We start from the raw sequence: 25,613 nt of genomic DNA, 5'->3' as shown, positions 1-25,613 counted from the left end.
CAGCATCTTTTGCGGTGGTAGGTATATCACGAATTTCAAATTTTCGTTCACTAGCTACGAGAAGACCGAATTTATAAAGTACTAGCTAATACACGTCGCGTGTTGCTGCGACATTCAACGAAATAGAAGTAAAACACAATTTGTTCCGAAGAGCCATCTGGCGGGCAGATAATCCCCAATCAATAGTACACAAACACGATTCATAGCGAATGTCCACTAAGTAGAAATTTTTATGGCACTCGGTTGAGCCGGTTGGGAGTCCATAAATTACATAGATACATACAAACATTAAGTTTAATATACAGATAGACTTCGGGTGCAGTCACTACGAATGATATTTGTGCTCCTATAACCAAATTCGATCTTTTAATCGTTATATTTGATGGAGCAGAGTTACCGTTATAGTTCCAAGTGAGGTCTTGGAAGCAAAATATTTATGGCATTTGGGGACCATTCATAAATTACGTAACGCAAAAATTGCCCAAAATTGACTTTCCCCTCTCTCCATGTAACAAATTGTCACAAATTTCTCTATCCCCCCTCCCCCATTACGTAACAATTTCTTTGAAAATTTTGTTTTTCTTCAGTAAAACATGTTAAGTAACGTTCTAGCTTACTCCCCTTCCCCCATATGTAACAACATGTCACAACTTGTCAGACCCCCTCTCCCCTAAAAGTGTTACGTAATTTATGAATGGTCCCTTGGCATAAAGCCACTTGATATAGTATACAGTGAAGACCCGTTTTTATCAGCTCCTTGGCGAATTTTAGGCTGATTAAACAGGGACATTGATAAAATCGGGCCATATATTTTTCTGTCTTTTTAATAAAACGAAGCTCTTAAAATATTCTTCTTTGGTCCTTAGATATAGCCATTTCCAATTATTTGCTTTAAGTTCCCCTTAAGGGGTCTGACAGTACAAAATTAAAAAATTGATATTTTTTATTTTTGCATTTTTCGGATCTCTAAGATATGAAATATATGCCCAAGAAAGGATTTACTCCAAATCAACTGGGTTCGTCCGCTAGAGCCCATCAAACAACCAACTATTAATTTTCATATGAAGCTGATAAAATCGGGTCAGAAAGCTGATAAAATCGGGGGCTGATAAAAGCGAGTCACCACTGTATATTAAGCCTTATATTCCTCAGGTTTCTATATGATTAACCAGATTTGTACGCCAAGAACCGAAATAATAGATTACCAAATCGGTAATTTTCTGGGGTGCAGTTTAACGAAATACCATGGCCCGATATGGGCTATACAAATTTTCCGCATTTTCCGGAAATACAATAAAACTACTGCCGTTGCACAATGAACTTGTTTGAGAAAACCCGCATTCCAGTCAACTGCATTATTTTAGCTTTTCACTTTCTTTTGAACACGAACATTTGTTTGAATTTTATTGATTTTAAATGAAAATAAGAATTTTTAAGTTTACATTCTTCTGAATATTGTCGATTCTCCGAATATATTTTTGGAATATTTTTGATATCTTAAAGCGTCCAAGATTTTGCCTTCTTTTGTGTATATGGAGTAAATTGCTTTTGACTTTCAGCTTTATAATTTTGAGTTTTTTCTTTTGAATATGAACAATTCTTGAATTTTTCCTTCTTTTTTTCTTACGCACATTCTCTCCAATTGCCTTAGCCTGATCTATAGTTGGAATCTAGCAGGTTATCACATCATTAGCAAACTACAATCACATATTTTTTGTCGTTTTTTTCATTTCACAAATGTGTTAACTTTTATACAAGATGACCAACATAGCTATGAATGCAAATGTTCTCAATGCGCAAATTCCATGCTCACTTGATTCCTTCTTTCAAACATGAGCCAGTTCTTGGAATCGTACTTATTTCAGTGAAACAAAACACCATAAAAATTTCAACGAGTGTTTTCATGCTTTATGCCAAACGCCTTTTTATTCAAAAAGGCCATTATTCCAAACGATTAATAGCTTTCAATATCCTGCACATTTGATTCCATATAAGCACTATTCCAAATGGCTATTGTGTCAAATGACCAACTATACGACTATTTCTAGAGAAAATTTTCAATAGGATGTAAGTAACATTGAGAGCCTCTCTTTACTTTCTCTTTCGTTTATTACGACGTCATTACAACACTTTGCACTAATTTTCCAGTACATATTGAAAGCCGACGGTTTTTACTAGAATATTACGCAAAGAGTAGAATAGAAAATGTTGAAATGGCCGAGTAATGAACAGAAGAGAAAGACCCCAAAGAGAATCTCTCATTGTTACTTACGTCCTATTGAAAATTTTCTCTAGATTTCTTCTACCAAAAGGGCATTATGCCAAACGACGTTATACTAAATGAGTATGCCAAACAGGTTAGTCCCTATTTCTCGGTTTCTATGGAGAGAGCAATATCGAAATCTAGCGTCAAAGAACGCAAACCGATGCGAAGTTCTTTGTTATATTACTCTTTATTAAGAAAAATCATGCGCCATATTTTTTCTCTCCTTTTCCATGGTGAGTAATACATATAGCAAAGGGCATTCGCTTATTAGCCGATTTAGGTTTCAATTCCGCTATGTTTGAGCGGCAAATTAAAGCTGCATGCACACGAGACAAAGGGCACATGCCACAAAATATATTCACTATGTATTTTGTTCCAGCTATTATAGAGCGACAACAGTAACAACGTTGGAATAGGGATCCACAGTGATTTTTTGTGTAACTGGAATCTTGTTTTGCAATACTCGCCGTATAATGTAAATAGTTGCGTTCAACTACGTCTGTAATAATATTATTTTATTTAATACAGTCGTCACTACTAGAAAGCGACATTGTTAGATATATAATTAAAGATGAATAAAAACCCCTTAAAATATGATCACTTTACATCCATGCAAAAATTCTTCAGTAATTTTTCACATACTCTTAATCTTGCCACTTTATGCAGTATGATTTCAGGTATGTTAAATAAATAGCATAGCAAAAACGACCGCACTCATCATGGGTGGCTGATACATTGAAATCTGTTTATACAATAGTGTAGTTCACTGCACACCTGGCCATGTCCTTACGATCGCCAAAGGGAAGGAAATGTTAGTTAATTAAGAAGAATCGGGAAACCCACGCGATCTTCATAGGCATTACGGATGTTAGAATTGGTTAGTAAGGAAGGAAAATGGGATTGGGTTTGGAGTGATTTATATAATATTCAGGTAAATGGATAATAAAAATTAATTATAAATTAGATTGATCTCACCAAATTCACTTGGCTGATCTGTAACAGATGCAGGCTTCAGGAACCATCGTTATGCTACTTTTTCCGAGCATTCCGCTTAGATGGGATACCGCAACAATAAAAAATCTCAGATGAAGTTGACGAAGAAAGCATCGATGATGATTCGGGTTTTGGTTTTGACTGCTGACAGACCAATACCGATGCTGACGTTTTCACTAAGCCGAGTATATTGTTATGGAGACAGCTAAACCTAACAGATTCGAATGTGCAAGAGTACAGCACAGTTTTCAAATTTCCTCAGCGCGAGAAAAAAGCCGAGAATTGCAGCACCCAGAACTTTTTTTTTGTGAGAAAACACGTCCACCTTAGGTCAAAGCCTTCTACTTAGTATAGGAAGGCACTTATATCAAATTCACTTATGTATTATGCAACTTATCATAAAAGCGGATTTCTGCTTTTAGCAAAATAGTTAATTTAATTCAATTCACCACACGACCGCTAGTTCAGTACTACGCCACCCGGCAACAAAATAATGATACGATAAATTTATTCAACTTCAGACGCAGACGTATTCTCGAATTGACGTGATATTGCATGTCGCAATATTAAAACATTTATGTATTCTATTCACATGGTGACAATTAAATAAATTATTCGCTTTCAGGTATGTCAAATAAATATAACCAAAATAAAAAAATCGAAAAAATTATTGGTTAGGAACTTGTTCTAATTACTCCTCTGCGCGTAGTCCGTAACTTAACTACCGTAAACCGGGGTGACATTGATCACTTTTCGAAGTAATCATTACATATTTTTAGACGCAACACATTTTTTTCGAGTTTAATATTTTTAAATCATTTACTGATGTATGGAGAACAAAATAGGATGGTTTTACCTAAAATTGTCCGTTTACAGCTATTTTTTCAAAAATGATTTCAAGTTGAAGTCCGTTTTCGTGTTCCGGGGTGACTTTGATAACCTGCATGTTCACCCACATTAGGTTATTGATGTCAATGCTTTTGCTTGTCAATGCTTCTAATGTTTGTTTAAACTAATACTGGAAACATACTCATTGTTAAATAGATGTTAATTAGTATTATACAAAGTGTTTCAATGTACTGTAAAATTCGATCAACCAAAATTCGTATAATTTGTGTCCAACTAGAATAAAAGATTCTGAAAACCTTTAAAACTGCTAAAATTGTTTTGTTTCAGTGTTTTATCAATGTACAAAAATTTTCATCCATTTAACACGTTGCAATATTGAACAACAAAAAAAAATGTTGCGAATTTTAGCATAAAATAATTTGAAATAATTGCCAACTAGTTTCACAAAAAATGTATTGAAAATAAACAAACTCTTAAAACTAAATTTAGCATATCCCAATTTAAAGAAAAATAAAAACTCGCTTGTAATTTATTGCTCTTGCTCAAATCGGAGATTTATTTGTTTTATAAAAAATAGATACTTTACGAAGCTTCGTAAAAATCAGGTAAAGTCAAATTTCGGTTTTTTGTAGTTTTTGTACCCAAAAACCGAACAATATACTCAAAAAGTATAACAAATCAGTATTTTATAAGTTTAGAGTAAAAATCAATTCAAATTAAAATGATTCGGTAGACTATTCTGGTCTAATAAGCGATCTACGAAAAAAGTTTCGAGTGATCGAGTTCACCCCGATGATCACAGTCACCCCGGTTTACGGTACCAGTTTGTACACGAACTACAGATATAGAATACCAAACTCAGGGTTATTTCGCAAATTTTAGGAATAATCTCTAATCTTTAAGAAGCCCTAATCTTAAGACAAGACTCAGGATTTCTGGGAAGTCCTGGAAGCTAGTAAAATATCCTGCGAAATCCTGGTATTTCGATAAATTTTACGGAATTCTGTCAAAATTAAAAGAATTAACGTCGGAGGAATTCTATGAAATTCGATGTAGCTCTTCGAAAAAACCCTGGAAATTTAAGAAAGTCTTACAAATATTCGAAAAGTTTTACAAGCTTATAAACGGAATAAGAAACTAAAGAAAACGGCAATCTGCAAACTTAAAAGACCTTTGAACTCAAAAAAGGAAATTTCTGCAAGGTAATCCTACTAAGGTCAACAGTGTGAAAATATTTCAGTAAAACATTACAAAATTGCCCAGAATTTAAACAGCATCCATAAAAATTGAGGAAAATTTATAGTTATCGATGAATTTTACGAGCTTGCAGGAAACTCTTTTCCATTAAGGACAATTCAAAACGAATCAATATAAAAGAATTCAATTTTATGATTTAACAGTACGCACCCTTAATGAAATATACTCCCTCCCATACAATTTACCAGCATTTGCGGTAATGATTCAGAACGACACTCGATCTGCTTTGGCATTGAATATTAGAACTATTTTGAACGACAAAGAAAATAATTCTCGAAAACCGTCACTAATTTTTGTACTACTGGAAGTGTCGTTCTACCGATGTTAGAATTCCATTGAAAAACAATTGGATATTACTAAAAAAAGAATGGTTTATCGTCATTTCTCTCAGACGTAACAAAGCGTATTTATTCCACATATCCCACTTTCAAACTAGTAAGGACCACTTGATTTGGTAATAAACAACTAATACAGCTTTAGTTCGAAGATATATCAGCTCCAATAGTGCAACCGAAATTATTTCTAGCTGACTGTACCCGAGGATCTGGAAGCTGAACTCGAAAAACAAGTTACATCCATCTAAAAGCAAGATAACGAAAACAGGGAACTTTGTTAAATTCTAGAAATTTTACGAAAATGGCAAATACCTTAGTAATCGTCGTCTACCCGATAATATATTTATTCTGCGAATTCTTGGCTCCATCCGGCATTTCCGCAAGGCAGTCCTTTAATTTTTCTACTGTATGTACTGCAACGTTATGAATTATTCCTCGGAAGAGTGGATCTTTTATTCACTGATGGCCGTAAGATATTCCTCAAAATTATTAAAACTAAGAACATCAGTTAAAATATTAATCGCAGGATAGTTCACTTCGCAATTGAATGAATGGGAAGGGTGCTTTTTTAAAACAGTTCCATTGTTTTGATCAGTCAAAACTCACTTACGTACTTGATCCAACCAATTATTTGAAGTAATAAGTTGCGTGTAAACTTGCGAATGGCCAAATTTGCTCAAGAATGTGAAAATAAATAATCCAAAACGTCAATGTTGCTTCTTGAAAGATTTCTACAGTTGCCCGCTAAAAGTCGATAAAAAAATTACAACTGTGTCTGATGATGGATACAAATTGTATCTCCAACTTCGATTTCAGACTAAGGAAGCGAAAGTTAGCTTCATCAGTAAATACAGAAGAAAACGTAATGTAATCCTATCAGAAAATAATGTTATATTCATCACATGTGCGCTGGAGTTTTCCCATCTACAGGGAACTGATTTGATATTACGTATAGTAAAAAAAAGCTGGACCTGTCCGAAAGTTCTTCCCCCTACCTTCGCCCCGATTCCGTTTCTTCGTGTTAGTACGACGGGTGTATTCTACTTGGCAAGAGGTATCTTTATTTGATGATGTTACCCAATCTGTTTGCTTATTCATAAGAGAAGCTACTACCATCAGCATTTCTATATTTCGGACGGAACTTGTTTCCGAGATTTCAGTTAAACTGAGAAATACCCGGTATGTTTGGTGTGATGCAGCGAAGGATATCACCATTAAATTTATTTGTTCTGTTGCTATGCGACTTACCGGCACGGCAAGGCAAGGTGGCTGGCGTTTCGAAGGCGCTTGTCAAGTGGTTTCCTCTTTCAGGAAAATCCTTCCATTCCCACAGCCCCACCGACAGATTTTCACAGCAGGTTCTGCGCAGAATCTAAACTTTCCGAAGAAAGCATGGAGGCCAGTACAGCAAGCAGCCACCTTGTGGCTGATGACAGCTTGGTTGTCTAATGTCATTTTTCAGCTGGCAGGGTGCTGATGAGCAGCAGGTGACGAATCCACCGGAAATCGTGAACGGAAACTCTGAAATAACGCGCGGGATTGATCCTGTGCATTTTTTCTTGGACAGGTCAAGCAATGAAAACTGGTTTTGAATGAGCGAAACAGTGATTGCCCTACAACGTGACGAGTTTGACTTTCTCATTACGCGAATTCAAGTTTTACGGCCTTTTCCTCCGTTTTGCACCCTATTTTACGCTATTACTCATTTTCTTTGTTCGTACATTTCCTTTACCGCTCTGCTCGGCGGCGAAGGAGTGCAAGGTAGGAATCGATGGCGCAATTACGCTTGTGACTGATGGACCACGTATTCTTGTTATTTTCTTGTGTTGGTTCGGTACACAACCGACCAATCTCCTGAGTGTTTGTGTGGGCAAAAAATGAAACGGAGAGATGGAGCACATGCGAATTCGCAAATAAAGGTGATCAGAAAGAAGGAAGAATCCAATGGAAGAGAAGAAGTTTTGCTGGCGTAAAACCACATGGCCAAGCGATGCTTGGGACGTCAATGGGAAAAGGTGGATAATCTGTATAGGTTGGATCAATTGCTTAGCTGATTTTAAATTATATTAAATTTCGAAAAGCATCGAATGAAACGAACGGTATGGAATATTAGGAAAAACCTTCTCATTATAATTGAACTAATGAACGCAAAAGTTTGTTCACTCATACTAGGAGCATACTTATCTAATACCATGGAAAACCAACAAAGCGGTTTCTTTCCATTCGGTAGAACCACACCACGACTACAACATCACCGTGATTGGCAAAAGGTTCGTGTGACGCACCGAACTCGAGCAACTTTTTAGCTGCTACTGCTGCTGCCGCTTCTCCATCATCATTTTTTTTTGCTCGAGCGACTCGACATCGATTTTCCCCGTGCAGGAGACTTCTGCTCCGCCGGTTATGCTGGGAGCTAGTAGCTAAGGCATTATTAAGGGGTCCCCACCGAACGCACGTTTGCTATCCTGAACTCCATCATTTCTCATGGCTAACACATTCGTCATCAGCCCGAGAGACGGCAGTGTTGCTGGATGAATGACGTTTTCTGTAGAGAAATTACGGATGGTAGCGATATTCAATATTTAGAATGTCGATATGGAGCTTTCGAAAAAAACGTCTGGAAAATCTGGAATAACATTAATTTCTCTATGCTATACTGCCGCTTTCAGCATAACAGTCCCACCTGCATTATTGTCGATTTCGAATTTTTTGTTTAAAGGTTAAGATTTGTTCTAAAATTTAAGAAAAATTAATAAAATTAAGTGGTTTGTTAGAACCAATTACAAAAAAAAATATCAAGTCGTAATGTCCCATCTTACAAATTGCGGCATAACAGTCCCACTGGCGAATCAATACAAAACTAATGTAAAAAGTGTTTGTTATTCACGTAATTTTTTTTTTCGTTATTTCATTTAGCAAAATAGAATAGTAGCAACATAAATCATTATTTTATTTCGAAGAAATTAATAGAATAGCAAGTAAAGGAAAAATTATTTCAACATGTGGAAGATTGTTCCAGAATTGTTTTTTGCTCTCTTCAATAACTGGCAAAATTGTGCTCAGTAGTGCATTCTTTCGGTTCAGATCTATTCCGCGCGGTGCTTTCAGTGGCTTGAGAAAGTTTTCCAAATGAAAGTTGCTACCAGTTATTATTTTCAGCTGCTTTTTTGAAAACGGAATGCAATGTTCTAAGTGGCAGTTTTTTTTCAACCGAGCTGCTATAACTAAACTGATAGCTTCCTTTTTTCAAAACTACTTGTCGGATATTCTCGATGTATGGGCGTGGATGAAGTTGATTCAGTGTATACTGAGAAGCAACTAGCGTTGTTTGGAAAAAATGATCGTGTGTCATATCGAGAACTTCAACCTTTTTCTTTGCCTCTCCAACTACAGTTTTAAAATCCGAATATGTTAGTATCGGACCACCTGTATTGTTTCGCATTCGTTTCTCTACTGCGGCATGAAAACTGTCAGCTGACATGAATGTGTGTCCAGATTCAAAGAACTTCAGAACTAATTTCTTCACCTTAACTGAATCCGAATTCAATAGAAGAATTAGATGAAGAAATAGATTCCAGTTCTTATTCTGTCCGGAACAATTGTCTAACCAGAGCGTAATTTTAATCGAATCGCCATATCTTTTTAGTACGCGATGCAAGCAACTGGTTATATCGCAAGCGGACCGTCCACTGACTGATTCTTCCCAAAGGCATGCCACTACAGGATATGTTCGGGTGTACTTTCCGACAGGAGCAAAGGTTTCGTTGAATGCCAGCAACCGCTGAGAAAAAACCACGCTTTTAAGCCCTTCTAGTCGGGGAAGCTGAATAACCTACAAATAAACGCAGATAAAAAATTGTATGGATTTTTAAAACACTTCTTACTTTCTGAAGGTCGACAGCCAGCACGATATGTCCGCGCTGGACCTCATCGCCGTCGTCTTGATAAGCAGCCCGAGATAGCTTTGCAAATCGCCTATGCTGCGAAAATTTGCAGCATGTAGAACAAGATATGTTCTGTGTCGATTCTTCGATTGGATGACCAGAATCTTTACAGTGTTCGGATGCCGCAACGCAAGTTTCGCACTGTTCATGCCCCAGTTTCACAAACGAAATGTTCATTGCTTTTATTTGCCGAGAATATGTCGTGTAGCTCACTTCAAAATCATGCGTATCCTGAAAGCTCTGATGCATGCATTTTTCAGTGAGATCAGATGGCAAATAAAGTCGATTTGGGGCATGTTCACGTCGGTAGTGCGATATCGTTGGGTTGTATGTTTGAATATGGGCTATTATAGCATCTCTCTTCGTAGAACTTCGTCTATACTTCCCACGTTTCGATACTCTCACTGCGCTGTCTTCATCATAAGTCAAACATCGATAAATAACATTACTGTAAATCATGAGTTCAAGTAGAAAGAAGCTTTAAATGTAAATTCAGTTTAATAGTAGTTTAAGCATTATTTATAATTTACCCGCAATCTTCCGAATATCCGAGTGTGTTTAGAAAAAACTTTCGGCAGACAGCCACGTTTTCGCCATTCGACGTTTGTATATTGAAGACGTAATGATACTTTTTAACGAGATTATCAATAATATACCGGTTCCTTGTTCGTCTTGTGACAGGAATACGCTGGACTCTTTCGCGGATAAACGCGCTTTGACCCGAGGCGTCTTGTTTCCAGAATATGTTGTGGGCAATCACTCGATCCTCTTTTGACACGTTTTCCCAGCACATTTTCCGGCAATCGCAATGAAGTAGCTTTACTTGATGGGCTGCTCGGCGTTTTTTTGCATTGAGTTTCTTTTTATTTCTTTCGAGGTTCTTTTGCGGTTGTTCTTGCGTGTTATTTTTTCCCCGAAGAAACTTCCATCAGAGTCAACCGGATCCTCTGATTCAGAAGATGGTTCGATACGTTGATGATTAGATGAAAATTGAAATTTATTCCGATTTTGTGCGAAACGTTCACATACTCCATCGACTGAATCAAAACCAAGAAAATCTTCATCCGAACTTAGCTCACTGCCATACAACTTTAATAAATCTAATGCTGACATAGTGAATTCAATATAATATACCACAGAAAAATTCAAAACAAATTATGATGCGTGCTGTTGAAATGTGTAAACAATGCACTCTATGATGACGTTTCCGAAGCCATAGCACATAGACAATGAGACTGTTATGCGTATATTCAGCAGACTATGCTAATGAATTGCAGCATAATCGTCCCACACTCATTTTTCATTAAATATGCGTCTTTTTTAACCCTTTTATTTAAGTTATAAGAGTTTAGTGCTAGATGCATAGAATGCGTTGAAAAAATCTAGGGATTCCTGCTGATTCAAGAAGAATCAAATGAAAACAGCGAATAATTTCGAATGCGTTTTGCTCGGCTTAATGATTTTGCAAATGGGACTGTTATGCTGAAAGCGGCAGTATATTTCACCCTAAGGAGGAAAATTTGGTAAAAACCAAAATTTCTCACTAGGGTGAAAATTTGTTGGTAAAAACCAGTCTTTGTACAGGAGGGCACAAATCCTTATTTCATACTATGTTGCGTTTCGGCTTCGCCTCTTCAGAAACCGACACTAACGTATTGTCGGAATAGATTAGCGCCGGCTTGACGCAAATCCCTTAAAACTAAAACACACTATGTGTTTCAATCAAACGACTGATCAAACGTGATGTCCCGTTCGAGCAGAAGTTCTGTTTATGCCGATGAGACACAAGTGAAGCCGAAACTTGTCTTGGCTTAGCAGGCCTATGCGAATAGTGTTTTAGTTTTAAGGGATTTGCGTCAAGCCGGCGCTAATCTATTCCGACAATACGTTAGTGTCGGTTTCTGAAGAGGCGAAGCCGAAACGCAACATAGTATGAAATAAGGATTTGTGCCCTCCTGTACAAAGACTGGTTTTTACCAACAAATTTTCACCCTAGTGAGAAATTTTGGTTTTTACCAAATTTTCCTCCTTAGGGTGAAATATAGCATAGTGCTTTCGCATAGGCCTGCTAAGCCAAGACAAGTTTCGGCTTCACTTGTGTCTCATCGGCATAAACAGAACTTCTGCTCGAACGGGACATCACGTTTGATCAGTCGTTTGATTGAAACACATAGTGTGTTTTAGTTTTAAGGGATTTGCGTCAAGCCGGCGCTAATCTATTCCGACAATACGTTAGTGTCGGTTTCTGAAGAGGCGAAGCCGAAACGCAACATAGTATGGATTAATTTCTCGCTTCGAAATCGAACCATTTTTGCCCGAAAAGAATGAATACAATGCTGACAACTCCTCTTGCCTATATGCCCATGATGCAATACAAACTCCCTTGTTCTTTTTGGTTGAAAACGTAGTTTTTTCGACGCCAGAAAACAAAATTTGATGCATTGGTCATGATTTCATACTTGATCACTAATTTTACTTTTTAATAGAACATGACAAAAGATCCTCTGCCAGGAAAGCATAAAATCTATTTCATCCGATTTTTGAAACATTTGCCTGCTAGACAACCTATTTTTCAGGATACCATGCTTGCAGATTCCCGACCGTTTCCAAGTTATTCGTGATGTTCGACGATTTATTTATTATTTTGCAGATTCCCGACCATTCCCAAGTTATTCGTGATGCTCGACGATTTAAAAAAATGGGAAAACAGATTCATCTTTTATAACTTTCCTAGGACTTGCTCTAAATTCAAAAAATCTCCCAAAGAATTTCGTGAACTTTGAATTTCAAGAAGAACCGGATCATCTAAAAAGAAAAAGGCTGAGTTAGAATAATTTTAAGTACAGTTTCGAAGCTATTTCAACAATCCTTTTTCGGCGAGCTTGCAGCACTGCAGTCAGTCTGGCTTACTGGATCTCGGTTCGTCCCGCGAGACAAACTTTGCAAAATCGGACGAAGTGGCGACTGTTTGTCGGGAGTACAAATTTTTGCGCATGTTTGTCCGAAAGAGTGTGATGTCGCGTCCTCTAGTTTGTCTACTCCTATAAAATGTTCTGCTGCCGGCATATTCTAGTCATCGTTATGTACACTAAACAAACTTCGATGTGAAACCGCCTGTCTTGTTTCAATTCGTCTTTTTCCGTCTCCTAGGTTTGAAACTGATTAATCTACTATTAATAACTATGATAAAAGATGCTAACAGTATTGGCCCTTGCTCGAGAATACTTTTTCGCTACAACTGTACTATTTTTCATCTCGATATTAAAACGGAATTTATTAATCCCCATATTGGTATTTGTTGTGATGTAAACTTTCTAGAGTTTACTATGGTAAAGTAGTGACATTAATTTTATGCTCGACAAAAACAATCTCCCTTCATTAGATACTTCATCCTCTGATTTCGCAGACGGTGAATTCCCCGAACCACCCTATTTGCTCTAGCCAAATGCTCATTTGAACCACTAGGCATTCGATTCAAAGAAACCACACCGATCTGAGGAAGCTATTCGGCATGTCCATGAGCCAATGTTACTGGTCGAGCGACAGAATCAACAATGTCCCAATCTGAACCAAAAAACCAACATACAGAAGGGTGTCTGACTAGCAGAAGCCACATGTAATCGTAGATCACTTATTGGTTGATAACAAGAAACATTAGCCATCATTCTACTCAGACCAAACAATACATATTTCCCCTGCATATTAAACTGGGAGCGGGCCATTTAGCATTGTCACTTGACACAAAAGACGTTTAGCATGACGAACACTTGGCATAACGCTGGGACGTGAGAAGAGAGAATCACATAGAATCGACTTCCATGTTCTAACAAATAAGCTTACAATACTTGTGAAAATCATTTTAACACTAACGGCACCATACTAGTGTATCGAAACACGAGATGTTAGACAGGTTGTCTTACAAAATAACAACCACGTAGGTGGAATTTGGTTGATTTGAAAATTAAAAAACAAAACTACTTAAAACTATTATGTTCAACTTGAATCTACTACATATAACTGCACCTACTATTTACTCTTAACCTACTATGAACAAGTTGCTTATCAAAGTGTGTTCTGATACATTGTAATTAATTACAAATTTGGTTCTAATATTGTCTATTTTGGCATCAACTCTCCATGTAGGTCAGTATTCTGGTATCCAATTAACGATTTAGGATCATCCTTAAAACTTCTGTGATACCTAGAGCTTATTCCTCTGAGGATAGGTCCATTGTGCCCACACCGGGCTGTGTAGAAAATTGCGGGTTTTATGAATTGTTTGTAAACAGCCGGCTTATTCAACCCTGAGAGACGAGATCGACGGCATATCAGCGGATACCAACACTTAACCAAAGTAGAAACCTTAACTATAACAACAATATGCTCATGTTGAGAAAATGGCGTCTGAAAAATTACCTCCTTCGTTATATTCCCATTTATAAACGGAAGCTTGATATAAGGATCAAACAACATAATGCCGTATTAAATTAACCATTTTTTCCGAATAATACACCAGATTTAAAAAAAATGTATTTTGAACGATTTTTGCAGATAAATGTTTTGGTCCCTTTTGAAGCATCGCACTGGTTTTGTGCCATTTTCGGCGAAACGTTAGCTTGTAGTTCATGCGGGTGAACCCTTTTGTTTACAGCAAACGATTGTGATGTTTATTTTGATCCCTTTCTTGGTGTTGGGATGTTTTCGGACCCTAATAAAAAATTATACACGAACTTTAACCCATATAGTCCAACGATTCCACATATTGTTTGGATGATACACTGAACAGGTCGTTACGCTCTTGAATCATAAGATGTTTATTAGGGGACCCTTTTCAAGTATAGTCTTTTTCATTAAGAAAAGGGCCCATAAACATTTTTTCCGCTTTGTTGTTTGGTGTACATGAACCGTTAATTTTTGAGGGGAAGTGAAAGGGAACAGAAACAAGTTTTTTTGCTTATGTGCCTTTTCGATTATCTATTATCTAGCCAGGCTTCAGAATTGGCTTATTTAAGGTATGTATAAAGCTTTGTTAGTGTCAATTTGTAGTAAGTATTAACCGGAATTGTATACGTTTTGTTGATGTGCTCATTTGAAATGTTCTCGTCGAATTATGGGTATACATGGTATAATTATGTGTAGAACGGCAGTACAGGACTGATTGACTTCGAAGATGACCAAAGGTGACACTAAGCGGTTAGCAAATTCTTCAGCCAGATTGCTTCAATCTTTATCAGCAAAACCGACTAAAGGAACGACCTTTTTCTCTTTCGCTAATAAAACAATGAGTACTGCTTTATTCCTTTCAGGTACCGAAGCATTTACTTTAGATGAATTCAATGTCAGACGCAGCACTAAAATGACTGATGTAACTCACTGCGGTGTTAAGGCCAAGACGCGATGAAAGCGTTAAATATTTCAAGCATCCGATCAACTCACGATAAGGTTGCTTTGTCGAAGTTTCTTTAACATCAATTTCAAATTAATTTCAATTGGCGTAGCAGCCGCTTTACAAGTCTCCAGTGACCAGGAACATATTTAGATTTGTTTATAATTAACATAGCTTTGTGTCTGTCTCATTCGAATTTCAAACCTAGAAAAATGCCAAGTTCTTCAATATCATCCATTTCAAATACTTGTCCAAGCGGTATTTGATTCTTTTTACTTCTTTCGGGGAATTCAAAGCTAAAACAATCAACATAAAGAATCAGATATATTTGACAATTTCTTGAGTGCTTGACGTAGAGGCAGCTGTTGAGATTGTCAGAATCCCATCTTCAGAATCAATTCATCGAAGCGCTCATTCGAGCTCCGCAGTGCTTGATCCAAGCTGCATATTGATTTGTTCAGTTGACTCACCATATTCCCCCTCGTACATACTGGAGAAGGTCGCACGAAAATCGTTCCCGAGAGAATTCCGTTTAAAAATGCAGTACTTTAGCAATTTGAGTGCGTGGAAATCCTCGAAATCAGCAGTGTTTCGTCTCAAAAAGCCCAATGTTGCAAAAGATTAAGCCATTGTCGCTGTGATGGATAGAATCAAAGTTGAGGTCGTCATGAGTTGTATCACAATCGACGTCGTCTGAAGGCGTGTCACATCCTAAAATGAAGGGCTTATGGTAAGGCTTTACCGTGAGTGTAGATATCGGTCGCTCAAACCGTTCGAATACGTTTCGTATCGTTGAAGAGTGGTCGTCTATTCACGTTGCTAAGAGAGCAGATTTGATATAAACCATCACCGACCGACCAAATATTCTGTGATGGCCGTCCTTTGTTTCGATATTGCATTTTCAGGAATGTAGAGAAAAAGATCGTCGTCCGAAAGACAATCGGAGATTAGGGAGATTGTAATCACCTACAACAAGAACATTGTCTCGCTTACTGGCTTCGTCATTACACAGTCAAGATCACTGTTCGTCCTCAGATAAAGGCAGCAAAACTATAACGATCGACCAGGCAGGGAAAAGCGTACGACAACTTGTCTCAAACATTCACATCCAGCAATTTTTAGTGCAGTCCCGGTTATATGTTTCTTTATCGCAATCAGAACACCTCCTCCGCGCACTTGGTCACTGGTAGAAGTGCTGTGATTGCATCTATAAACTGCGGATTTTGTCGTAGGATCAGAATTAAATATATCATCGCGTTGCCAAGTTTCGGTGAGCACATCAATATCGAAGGAGGCGAGGGCTTGCAAGAAGGTCTCAATCCACGAACGTTTTGGTAGTAAACGGACAGGAAATCATGTATGCGGCGACGTGCTGCAAACCAAAAGGTTTTCATGGAGCGAATGATCTTCTGAAGCAAAATACTCGCCTGAGATGGGAGTTTGGAAGACTTCCCACGACCTCCGGAAGGAGAGCCGAGACGGCCAAGTTAGTCGCTGGCAGGTAGCACGACCGTGTCGGACACATCCGTGGTACTGCATAACGGGCGTTGGCAGCTTAGTTTAAATGAAGGTATGTTGTCTGAGATAGTACTTCGGTGGTCAACAATGAGTCATGTACTGCCCATTATGCGTTCCTCTACTTCAGCATTAACTAGGATTGGCCCACTACCGGCTGGGAACCAACTCGATTCGTGGAACTGTAGTTTTCCATGTATTAATCAACCTTCCGATGTCAGCATGTTTGCATACTTGGTACAGCTCGTGGTTCATGCGTCTGCCATTCTCCATTTTCTATTGTGCCACCGAAAATTGAATATAGAATTCCTCTCTTAAACACACAGAGCACTTAGTAGTTTGCTTTCATCAAAATCCAAGCCTCATGGCCAAACAGAACAACAGGGAGTATGAGTGATTTGTGTGTGTTCTAATTGGAACATTTCGGTTGGTAAAAAGTTGAATCATACCAAATTTAGCTGGGTCTCGTCTCGAATTCTCCAGTGGATACTTCATCCGGGATGGCAGTGAGCAGCCTTTGAAAAAAAAAACCGATTACTCATGGTCCTGAAAAGGAGAGTCGGCGATGTTTTTGTACTGCTAGCACTTTATGGTTGATGTTTACAGGTTAGGGATAGGAAACAAACCGAACTTGAGCCCGTTAGGGGTGCTGCTTTCATTGCGCTAGTATATCAATTTAAGCGTAAACCGATTTCACTAGCCCGTCTTCGCCTGGACAAACAACTGTGATTACTTTGAATTCGATCCTGAAGCAGAATATAATACCGGTGTAAATGTTTGGCATGGTTCGTAGATTCTTTTTCCGAGGATGTAGCCTGGTAAGGTAATCTTGACTTCAGGTGTAAGCTACAGCTACTGTCAGCGATTTATCTTCAGGTTTTCCAATGATGGTTCCGCCATGGCGGTCAGAGGACGCCTAATCAGGTAGTCGACCGGTGTTATCACCAACGGGTTAGTAGGATCGTTAAACACGGCGAACAGGGGCCGCGAATAAGCATTGCTTCAATTTCGGCGAGAACAGTTCTCCTCGAAATTGAGCTTGGCGTTCCCTACGATATGTTTGAGATGCATTTTGGATGATTTGACCGCCGCTTCCCAAAGCGCCCCTAGCTCGGGCATGATAAGTCAATCTTTTTCTCACGCGTGGCAAAACTGCTTGATGCGTTGGTCCGGTTGCTGATCACGAAACTTGTTGTAGAGGTCGTGCATCTCGTGATTTCCTCCCATAAAATTCGTGGCGTTGTCGGAGAGCAACGCTCAAATTCACCCTCTGCGGCTATGGACGTTCTCTCAGAGATGCCTCGAAAGCGTCGGTGCTGAGGTCGGACACTGCTCCCAAATGGACAACCTTCGTAGCCATGCAGACATATGGGCTATTAATGCAGTTACGTCAAATGAGTCGCGTCAATTGATTCGCACCGAAATCACTTTAGCAGTCGGTATTGCTGCCGCATGGCGTTCATCAACCCATTTTGACCTATGTGAAGTAGTTCGACGTGCATTTCACGGATCATCATCCGTACCAGAGGCTCCTTACCCGGCAATATGATCGGATATCGGCTTTCGAAAGGGAATTGTGAGTGACCAGCGGCATCAATTTCATCTTGGATTCAAGCAATGCGGTTTCGAACGAACAACTGAAGTTCATTGAGCAGTTTTTTGATCCAGGCTAGAACCGTTGGAATGTCGCACCATGAAACTTCTTGAAACTTATCCTCGGTTGGCCGGTTACTTTCTTCACTAAATAGGGCAGCAAGAGGGCACCAGAGAACACTTTCTGTGCAATTGGCAAGCCGTGCAAGGGAGGTCCACTTAGACTTACTGGTCACAAGAGCCATCTCCGCACGTACGCACAGGATCCGAAGGCCACAACCGAAGCGGCAGAGGATCCGTGCAACTCATAGGCAATCACGTTGTTGTTCACCACACATCTAGCAACTGGGATTTTGCTAGTGTTACAATAAGCTATAGAGTCATTGCCAATGTTGGGCAAAATCTTCGTCGTTCGTTCCAGTCTGCCTTGATGCTCCACAGACGTTACGCTTGTAGTTTGACGAGGATGATAGCTGATGAGTGCAGACTAAGAGGATCGTAGAATTAGGCAACTTCGACGTAGATCAACAGCTTGGTCTCTTGTCGCCAGCTTGATCTGGTTGGCTAGAAATAGTTCATCTGCTACTGGATCTTAAAGCAGACTCAAGATCTTGATGATCTTATTCGCAGTCTTTCAACGGCCCTTGAGACTCACGATCTTCGGTTGGCATGCGTTGGAGGAACTCTGTCGAATTGGAACACTATTTGTGAACGGGAAAGCCATCACCTGCATGGAACTAAGTATTTCAGTTGCCGTTATGCTTCGATAACCTCCGACTCCGAATGCGCAGTAGATAGCGTATCGGTTCAAATGGACTTCGTTTTTTGTATTATTTCGGCTGTAATCGGGTAATCATCCTTCTCTTCCGCAGCAATTTATGCCATGTACCGCTTTGCTTGGATGGGGCCGATTCTAGTTTCAGTGCACGCAGCGAAGATTCGCTGATAGTTTTGATGTTCAGGTGTCATCAGAATCTGACGAAATGTTTTGGAGATATCTGCTGTGAAAGGTACTTTTTGGGTGCGAAAACGAATCATCATAGAGTACAACTTACTTTGAACTTCCGGATCGATGGGGAATAAGTCGTTTAACGCAAGAGTGGATTGGAACGACTTCGCCCTGGCATCGAATACCACCAGACATGTTTTTTTAACGGTGACGCGGCAGGAACATTTTTTCTGGTTCGGCGGTGTTTCTGATTCGGACTTTGTGGGAATGACCAAGAGTTAAATTCTCAGATGAGTTCGGTGTACTGCGTCTAGGGCTCGAGGTTATGCAGCAATCTCTTCTCTAGCGTCAGAAATCATTTCAGTGCTAAATCTAGGCAATCGTGCAGATTGACAACGGTTTCTTTAAATGTTAGTTGTATCGCAAACCTGCCTATCGGATCTTGTTTGCATGTGGACAGAAAGTATGATTCGTAGGCTATTTCTTCTCTGGAGAGCTTGGGAATGTCCGGCTGTATCATGATTTCGATCTTTGCTATGGAGACCAGGTTGGGGTGCTGCATTGGATCGTCGGCGACGTACGACTCCTTAAGAACACTACCCACGATCCAACCTAGATGAGTTTGTCGCAGCTGTGGCAGCGTGTCGGACAGGCTTAGATGCCTTGGCAGATGAATGTACACTCTGGATCGGAATTTGACTATCACCTTGTCACGAGCGTGGCTTCGCAACTGGTTGATATCAATTCGAGTTACAGCGCTTTGGCGACCATAGTTGGTTTTCCTGAAGGTAGTCGCAGGAGGGCGTTGTTACGTGGAGCAAGAATGCGGCCCAGGCGTTCGAGGATTGTAGACAATCTACTCTGTCAGACAGTAAATCCGAGACGGATAGTTGAGTTTAACAATAGTCCCTGCGGGAAATATTGAAGTGCGTGAACTGGCAAAGGCAGTTGAAATCATGTTAGACGAACCAACGCGCAGTAAAACGATTAGATGGTATAATACGCCCCTAAAATTTGTTTCGTCGGATCTTCGCACCGTATCATCATGCGCTATGTCGAACAATAGATTAGAAAGTACATCGTCCTGCTTCAATCTGTCTTGTTTTGTCGGAAAGCCATGTTCACGCACTATTTAGGCTGCTAGATGCTATCACCCTACCCATTAGAAGCCATTGTTTAGAGCAGCGTCTTCCATCTTTGGTGAACGCATTAGCTCAAATGGCACGGCGGTTCGAACTTTCGCTGCACTCGAACTTCATCATTTTTAGGACTTTTGCGTTATTAAATTAGATAACAACGAAGCAATGCTGTCGATGCCAATTTACCAACATATGGTAAGTCCACAAGTTGAATTCCCGGAATTTATTCAGAATTTATCACCGGGCTAACATCTAGTCTGTCGTCGATTGTCTTTCTTAAAGCCTGCTTTAGTATTTGTCGACGGTTCCGTCAGGTTCAGTCAATGGGCTGTCTGCTAAACAGACCATGAGAGAGTACCTTGTAGGCGGCATTATCAATACCTCGATAGTTATTACACTCCAGTTTGTGGCCGTCCTTGAATATAGGGCATATGAGGTCATTCAACTAAACCGAAAGCATTTTTTCTTCCACCAAGTTTATCCAGACCACGCAGTATATTGCTTTCTCCATCACCCGCGCCACTCGGAAGAGTTACCTGCCCGTACGAGTCTTTGCAGTTAGTAAGAATAAGTTGAACAGAACTTTATGGACGAACTTTCAATAAAAATGGATGAAATCGGTCAAGTCGAGTAGAGACGGCACAAATAGAATTGGGGATTGGGAATAACGGATAGGATGTGAATCAACCCGCGCTGTGAAAGGCTCTTCGAGAGCTGGAGGCGGAAAGTTTGCGAATCAGAACGGAATTCCAGTCAAATTTCTACAAGTCGGAAGTGACCGACTGTACGAAGCAATCCACTGCGTGATCGAGATGGCATGAGTTGACGAAGAAATGCCTTCGGGCAAGTTGACATGGCATCGAGGTTCCATGTTGCCAATAGGGTGTTTTTATCGTATTCTGTTTAGCAAAGACTAAATCCGTTGATTGAATCCTTTGTCGGTGAATATTAAATATCAAATTTATTGATTTTTGGATGCTCCATTCATTTGTCGTTCTGTGACATTAATTGATAGACCAACTGTCAGATTTAATTCATCTGTTAATTAAATTCTGGGCATCGATTTTCTGGGCAATTCAGAATCAGATTGACAGATAGTCCCTACATTCTGAGATTCTGAAATGTTACGTCAATTGAAAATTATAATTAATAGAATTTGTTATTAAGGCCAATTGAGAAGGAACAGCAAGCTCACATACACACTGCAGCATTGAACAAAGATATCAGAATGGAAGACAACATATCTCGATACGGCTTAAAATCCAACTGTCAAAATTCTCTTTGAAAGGGAATTCCGGACAAACCGAGATATTTTGTACTAAACCGGAAAACTAAAATCTATTTTGAATAGAAGTTATCATAATAGCAATTTATTAGCTCACATCGCACTTCGCAACGATACCTGTTTTTTTTTTTCTTTGAACAATTTAATTTCGTCTTGATTGTCCAATCCCATAAAAAATTAATATCAAACTTCTTTTCGCAGTCACAATCCGCATCGCTGGCAACTCTGAAATATATGGCTTCGTACAACACACACACCGACGAATTAAAAACACCTCCACAATCGCTCCCCTTTCATGCTTGTATGGTGGAAGTTGAAGTGAGCAAACGTAAAAAGCATTTTTCGCTCCAACTTTTTCTACCATCATCCGAGAAAGGTACCGTCCCGGATAAAAACGTTTCAAGATTTTTTTTCCGCACGGAAGTTTCCTATGAATTGATTTTTTTTCAATGCACTAATATTCCAGCACGATTCATTTCGGGCACACATCAAAGTATAATCGGATCAGAACAGTTCCCTTACGACAGAGAAAAAAAGTATAAAACCGTTCCTCGATCCGCTTTAACATCATGGAAGGTTACAGAAGTCCGGACTACTCACCGTCATATCGTTCCGCCTGTTCAGCCAGTTTGGCCTTGTAGATGTTATTCTCTCGTTCCGACATCTTGGGCAAATTTTGCTTCCTATTAGGTCCTCACAAAAAATGGGTACACGGTACGTGCGCGCCACTGGATACTATTCTTCACACACCAAAAAAAACACCGTACTAATCCTTACAGGTTTTCCGGTCCTTTATTCCGTACTTGATGGGGAGCTGCACTCACTACACTAGTTTTTTCTTCGAAGGTTCGCCACGAGAAACCTCCTGGCGATAGAAACGCCGAACAAAATGAACGCGCGAAGAGAAAAACTGAACGAAACGGAACTCGCGCGGTGCACCCTCGAGAATCGTTTCTTTCTCGGCACTTCCGGCTGGATCACGACCACGGGAAAACGGAATGGATACCGCACACGCCTTTCTTAAAAAACTTGTTACCTGGAACTGGCTTCTGCTATGGCTATCTCTAGGAGCTTAGCTAGCTGCACACGCACTCTCTGTAACCGGGGGCTCTGGGACACTTCTGATTGCGACAACCGTTTCTAGCAAGGAGAAAAACCACTCTATACGCGAAAACGAGATTAATCAATATGGCCGCGCCCGTGTCTCTCGCGGTGTCGGTGCAGAGAAGAATGGAAAAAACCGAAAACGCGAGCCTGGAAGGCACTCACGAGCGCGATGAGTGTGAGTATTCGTACGCTAACCGGTGAAACAATCCAAAGATTAGTTCGGAATTCTGTAGAGATTCCAGCTCAAATGCTACAACCGATTCCAATCCAATTCCGATTTCCATTAGTTGACGCATTTACGCTGGAATTCGTACAGACATCATTCACAATTCGGAATCAGTATTGACTGGGCGTGAGTTTCACCGGTTCGGACGCATGTTTTACACGCTTGATGCAAATTAACTAATACTAGATATTTTTCAACATAAAAATGGACTACCGGAATAAATGTTAAATTATTCTGTTTGCCGTTGAAAACTGCAAAATCCAATCAGCGACAATCGTATTTTCTCTAGTTCTAAACAACGGAATCGCGTCGGAAATAGTACGCTGTGTTTGTACAATGCTGTGCTATACACATACAGCACACTACTTCCGACATCATGGATTGGCACTAAACAAGAGAAAAAACGATTGTCACTGGTTTGATTTTCCAAGTTTCAACTGTAACGATAATATAATATATTGGTTTCAAAATCGTCCAACGAAGGATGTTCGTTGGACGATGTCCAACAAACTGGTCAACAGACGTCCATCGGTGGTGGACCCGTGATTTTGAAACAACTTTTGGACTTCTCAGTGGGTTAGCTAGGGGCATTAATTAAAACTTCAGCCAGGAATGGATGACGTTCATGCGATTTTTTCAGTATCAATCTTTTTCAACATCATTTTCATCATCAAGATCAATTTTATTTAATAAATAATGATCAATTTATTTTGAATTCCTATTGGAAATGATGCGAATTCCTATTGGAAATGATTTTTTCAAAATCGTTCAACAAGGGTCCAACGATGGACGTTTGTTGAACGGTTATTTGGACGTTGTCCAAATTGGTCCAACAAACGCCTTCATTGGACGATTTTAAAACCAACCGTTCTTAGAGGGCAACTTGACTACGTAATCAGTTGTAGACTGACTTGAAAAATCGTTTGCCCACACAGTTAAACGAAAAAAAATATTTCTGTTGCTCCGAAGCACTTTATGGGTCTGGGCAAATTCTCTAAGCTCGATTGGCGAAAATTATATTTCCACCAACACATCATAGCACAGAGAACAGACGTCCATCTTCAGCATTCAACTTGTGTAAAAATCTCTAACAGTTTCGAAGGTAGTTGGGATATCCAAACCAGATGCGCTACTGTCGTCATGTTTTTTGTGGCTGAGTACGACAGAATTGACAGCGGTTATTCCTCTACTCAGTCAAACTAGTCCGGAACCGGTTCGAACTTCCAGTATGAATTCCAGCTCGAATGCATGAACTGATAGACTCGGAATCGGTTGTTTTCTTTTAGCAAGATTCCATATATTGCGCACTTCCCACCAACCTGGACTGCGCACTTTCAAAGTGCGAGTGATCTCAAAACTGCTAGCTGTCAAAACACGTGTATTTCAAGTGATAGTTGGTACTTTCGTAGACAGTCGAACTAACCAGTCTATGACAAGAATTTATAAGGAGAATGGTAAGTGCGCTGTGCGGTTAGAATCCAATTTTTAGTGCCACAAGCAATACAGAATCCATTCAGGATTTCGAACCGGTTCCGAAATGGATTTGACGGATAGTTGGGATAAGTTGGTTTGGCGGCGCTAGTGTTTATCGTATATTAATTCAAATGTTTACACACGTTTTTTAAATATTTTTGTTCGATCGTGGAGGTCTGTTCTCTGTGATCATAGCTTTATAATAATTCATAAAGTATTGGAAGTGTCACGCCCCTTATTTCGATGCGTACGCGATATTGCGATGTAAACATTTATGATAATTTTTATTATTTAAAAAAAATATGAAATTGATTTACATTCTAGGGGCAAATCACTTGTAGTGCATTTTTTAAAGTTAGCGAAATTAAATGAACTTTTTTTTTACCATTAAATTAGAAATTCAGATTGTATTTTGCGTTGCGTGCAATACGTCGCAGCACTGAGAAAAACTAGCTCTACATCCAACCAAACGTTGAATGAAGGGGATCAGCGTAAGACGATTGTTGAACAGACTTTTCTAAGATGAAGTGCAAAGTTGATGCAAAAATGGAAATGAAATGCTTTTTTTTCAATTTGATGCAAATTTATTATAAATTCTTATAGTGATCTGCCCCCATGTTACATTACACGAAGTATAAAATTCTTCTTTTATTACATAAATCAATATAGCTCAACTATTTAATATAGAAATATAATCGGCACAAAATTTTGCAAATAACATAAGAATCGGAACCTAACCAACTTGACTACGTAATCAGTTGTAGACTGTGATTGTGAACATAATATTGGCATTCTCCAACCAGTGGATGGTTTGAAGGGACCAAACATTTCCATAAGAAAGACTCTCAACTTTAACGAAAAATAGGAGACAACATTTTGAGTTTGCACTAATTGGATTTTCACCCATCGTAACGTATACATCGAAGCACCGATCTAAAATTTAGATGGCCAAAGGAGCGAATCCTTGTTAAAATATATGGCTAACTAGTAGGATTTTAACTTAACAGCTAGCACTAATGCATGATAAAGAGATGTACCCAATAGGATGTATTGCGGACTCTACATGAGACGAGAATGTTATAATATCGCCTCAATAGGCCAATCCTATTATATAGAATAAAGTGATACGCTCAAGAAACCTATTATAGGAATACATTTCCAGGCTAGCCTTTTTGCTAAGGCTCATAGGCTGACTCATAGTAGCAATTGACAAAGGTTCCGTTGAAACCAGACTAAATTTACTCAATTTGCCCATTCCAACCGTTGTTATAAGATTAGATACCAATACTCAAAAAC

The 25,613-nt window shown here is 39.2% G+C and overlaps 1 protein-coding gene across 1 annotated transcript in view; it reads right to left on the bottom strand.

The window, feature by feature from the left end:
* The window catches only part of LOC131685540 (14-3-3 protein epsilon), a 95,348-nt gene extending 72,642 nt beyond the window's left edge, over positions 1-22,706 (bottom strand). Inside the window, exon 1 of the mRNA XM_058969347.1 lies at positions 22,112-22,706. Within this exon, the coding sequence (XP_058825330.1) occupies positions 22,112-22,175 (64 nt within the window). The 5' untranslated portion in view covers positions 22,176-22,706. The remainder of the gene's footprint in view (positions 1-22,111) is intronic.
* Positions 22,707-25,613: the final 2,907 nt, after the last annotated feature.

This window comes from Topomyia yanbarensis, chromosome 2, assembly GCF_030247195.1.
Source record: "Topomyia yanbarensis strain Yona2022 chromosome 2, ASM3024719v1, whole genome shotgun sequence".
Lineage (NCBI taxonomy): Eukaryota > Metazoa > Arthropoda > Insecta > Diptera > Culicidae > Topomyia > Topomyia yanbarensis.
Note: the sequence above shows the minus strand (reverse complement) of the source record. Positions and strands in the feature narration are given on the sequence as shown.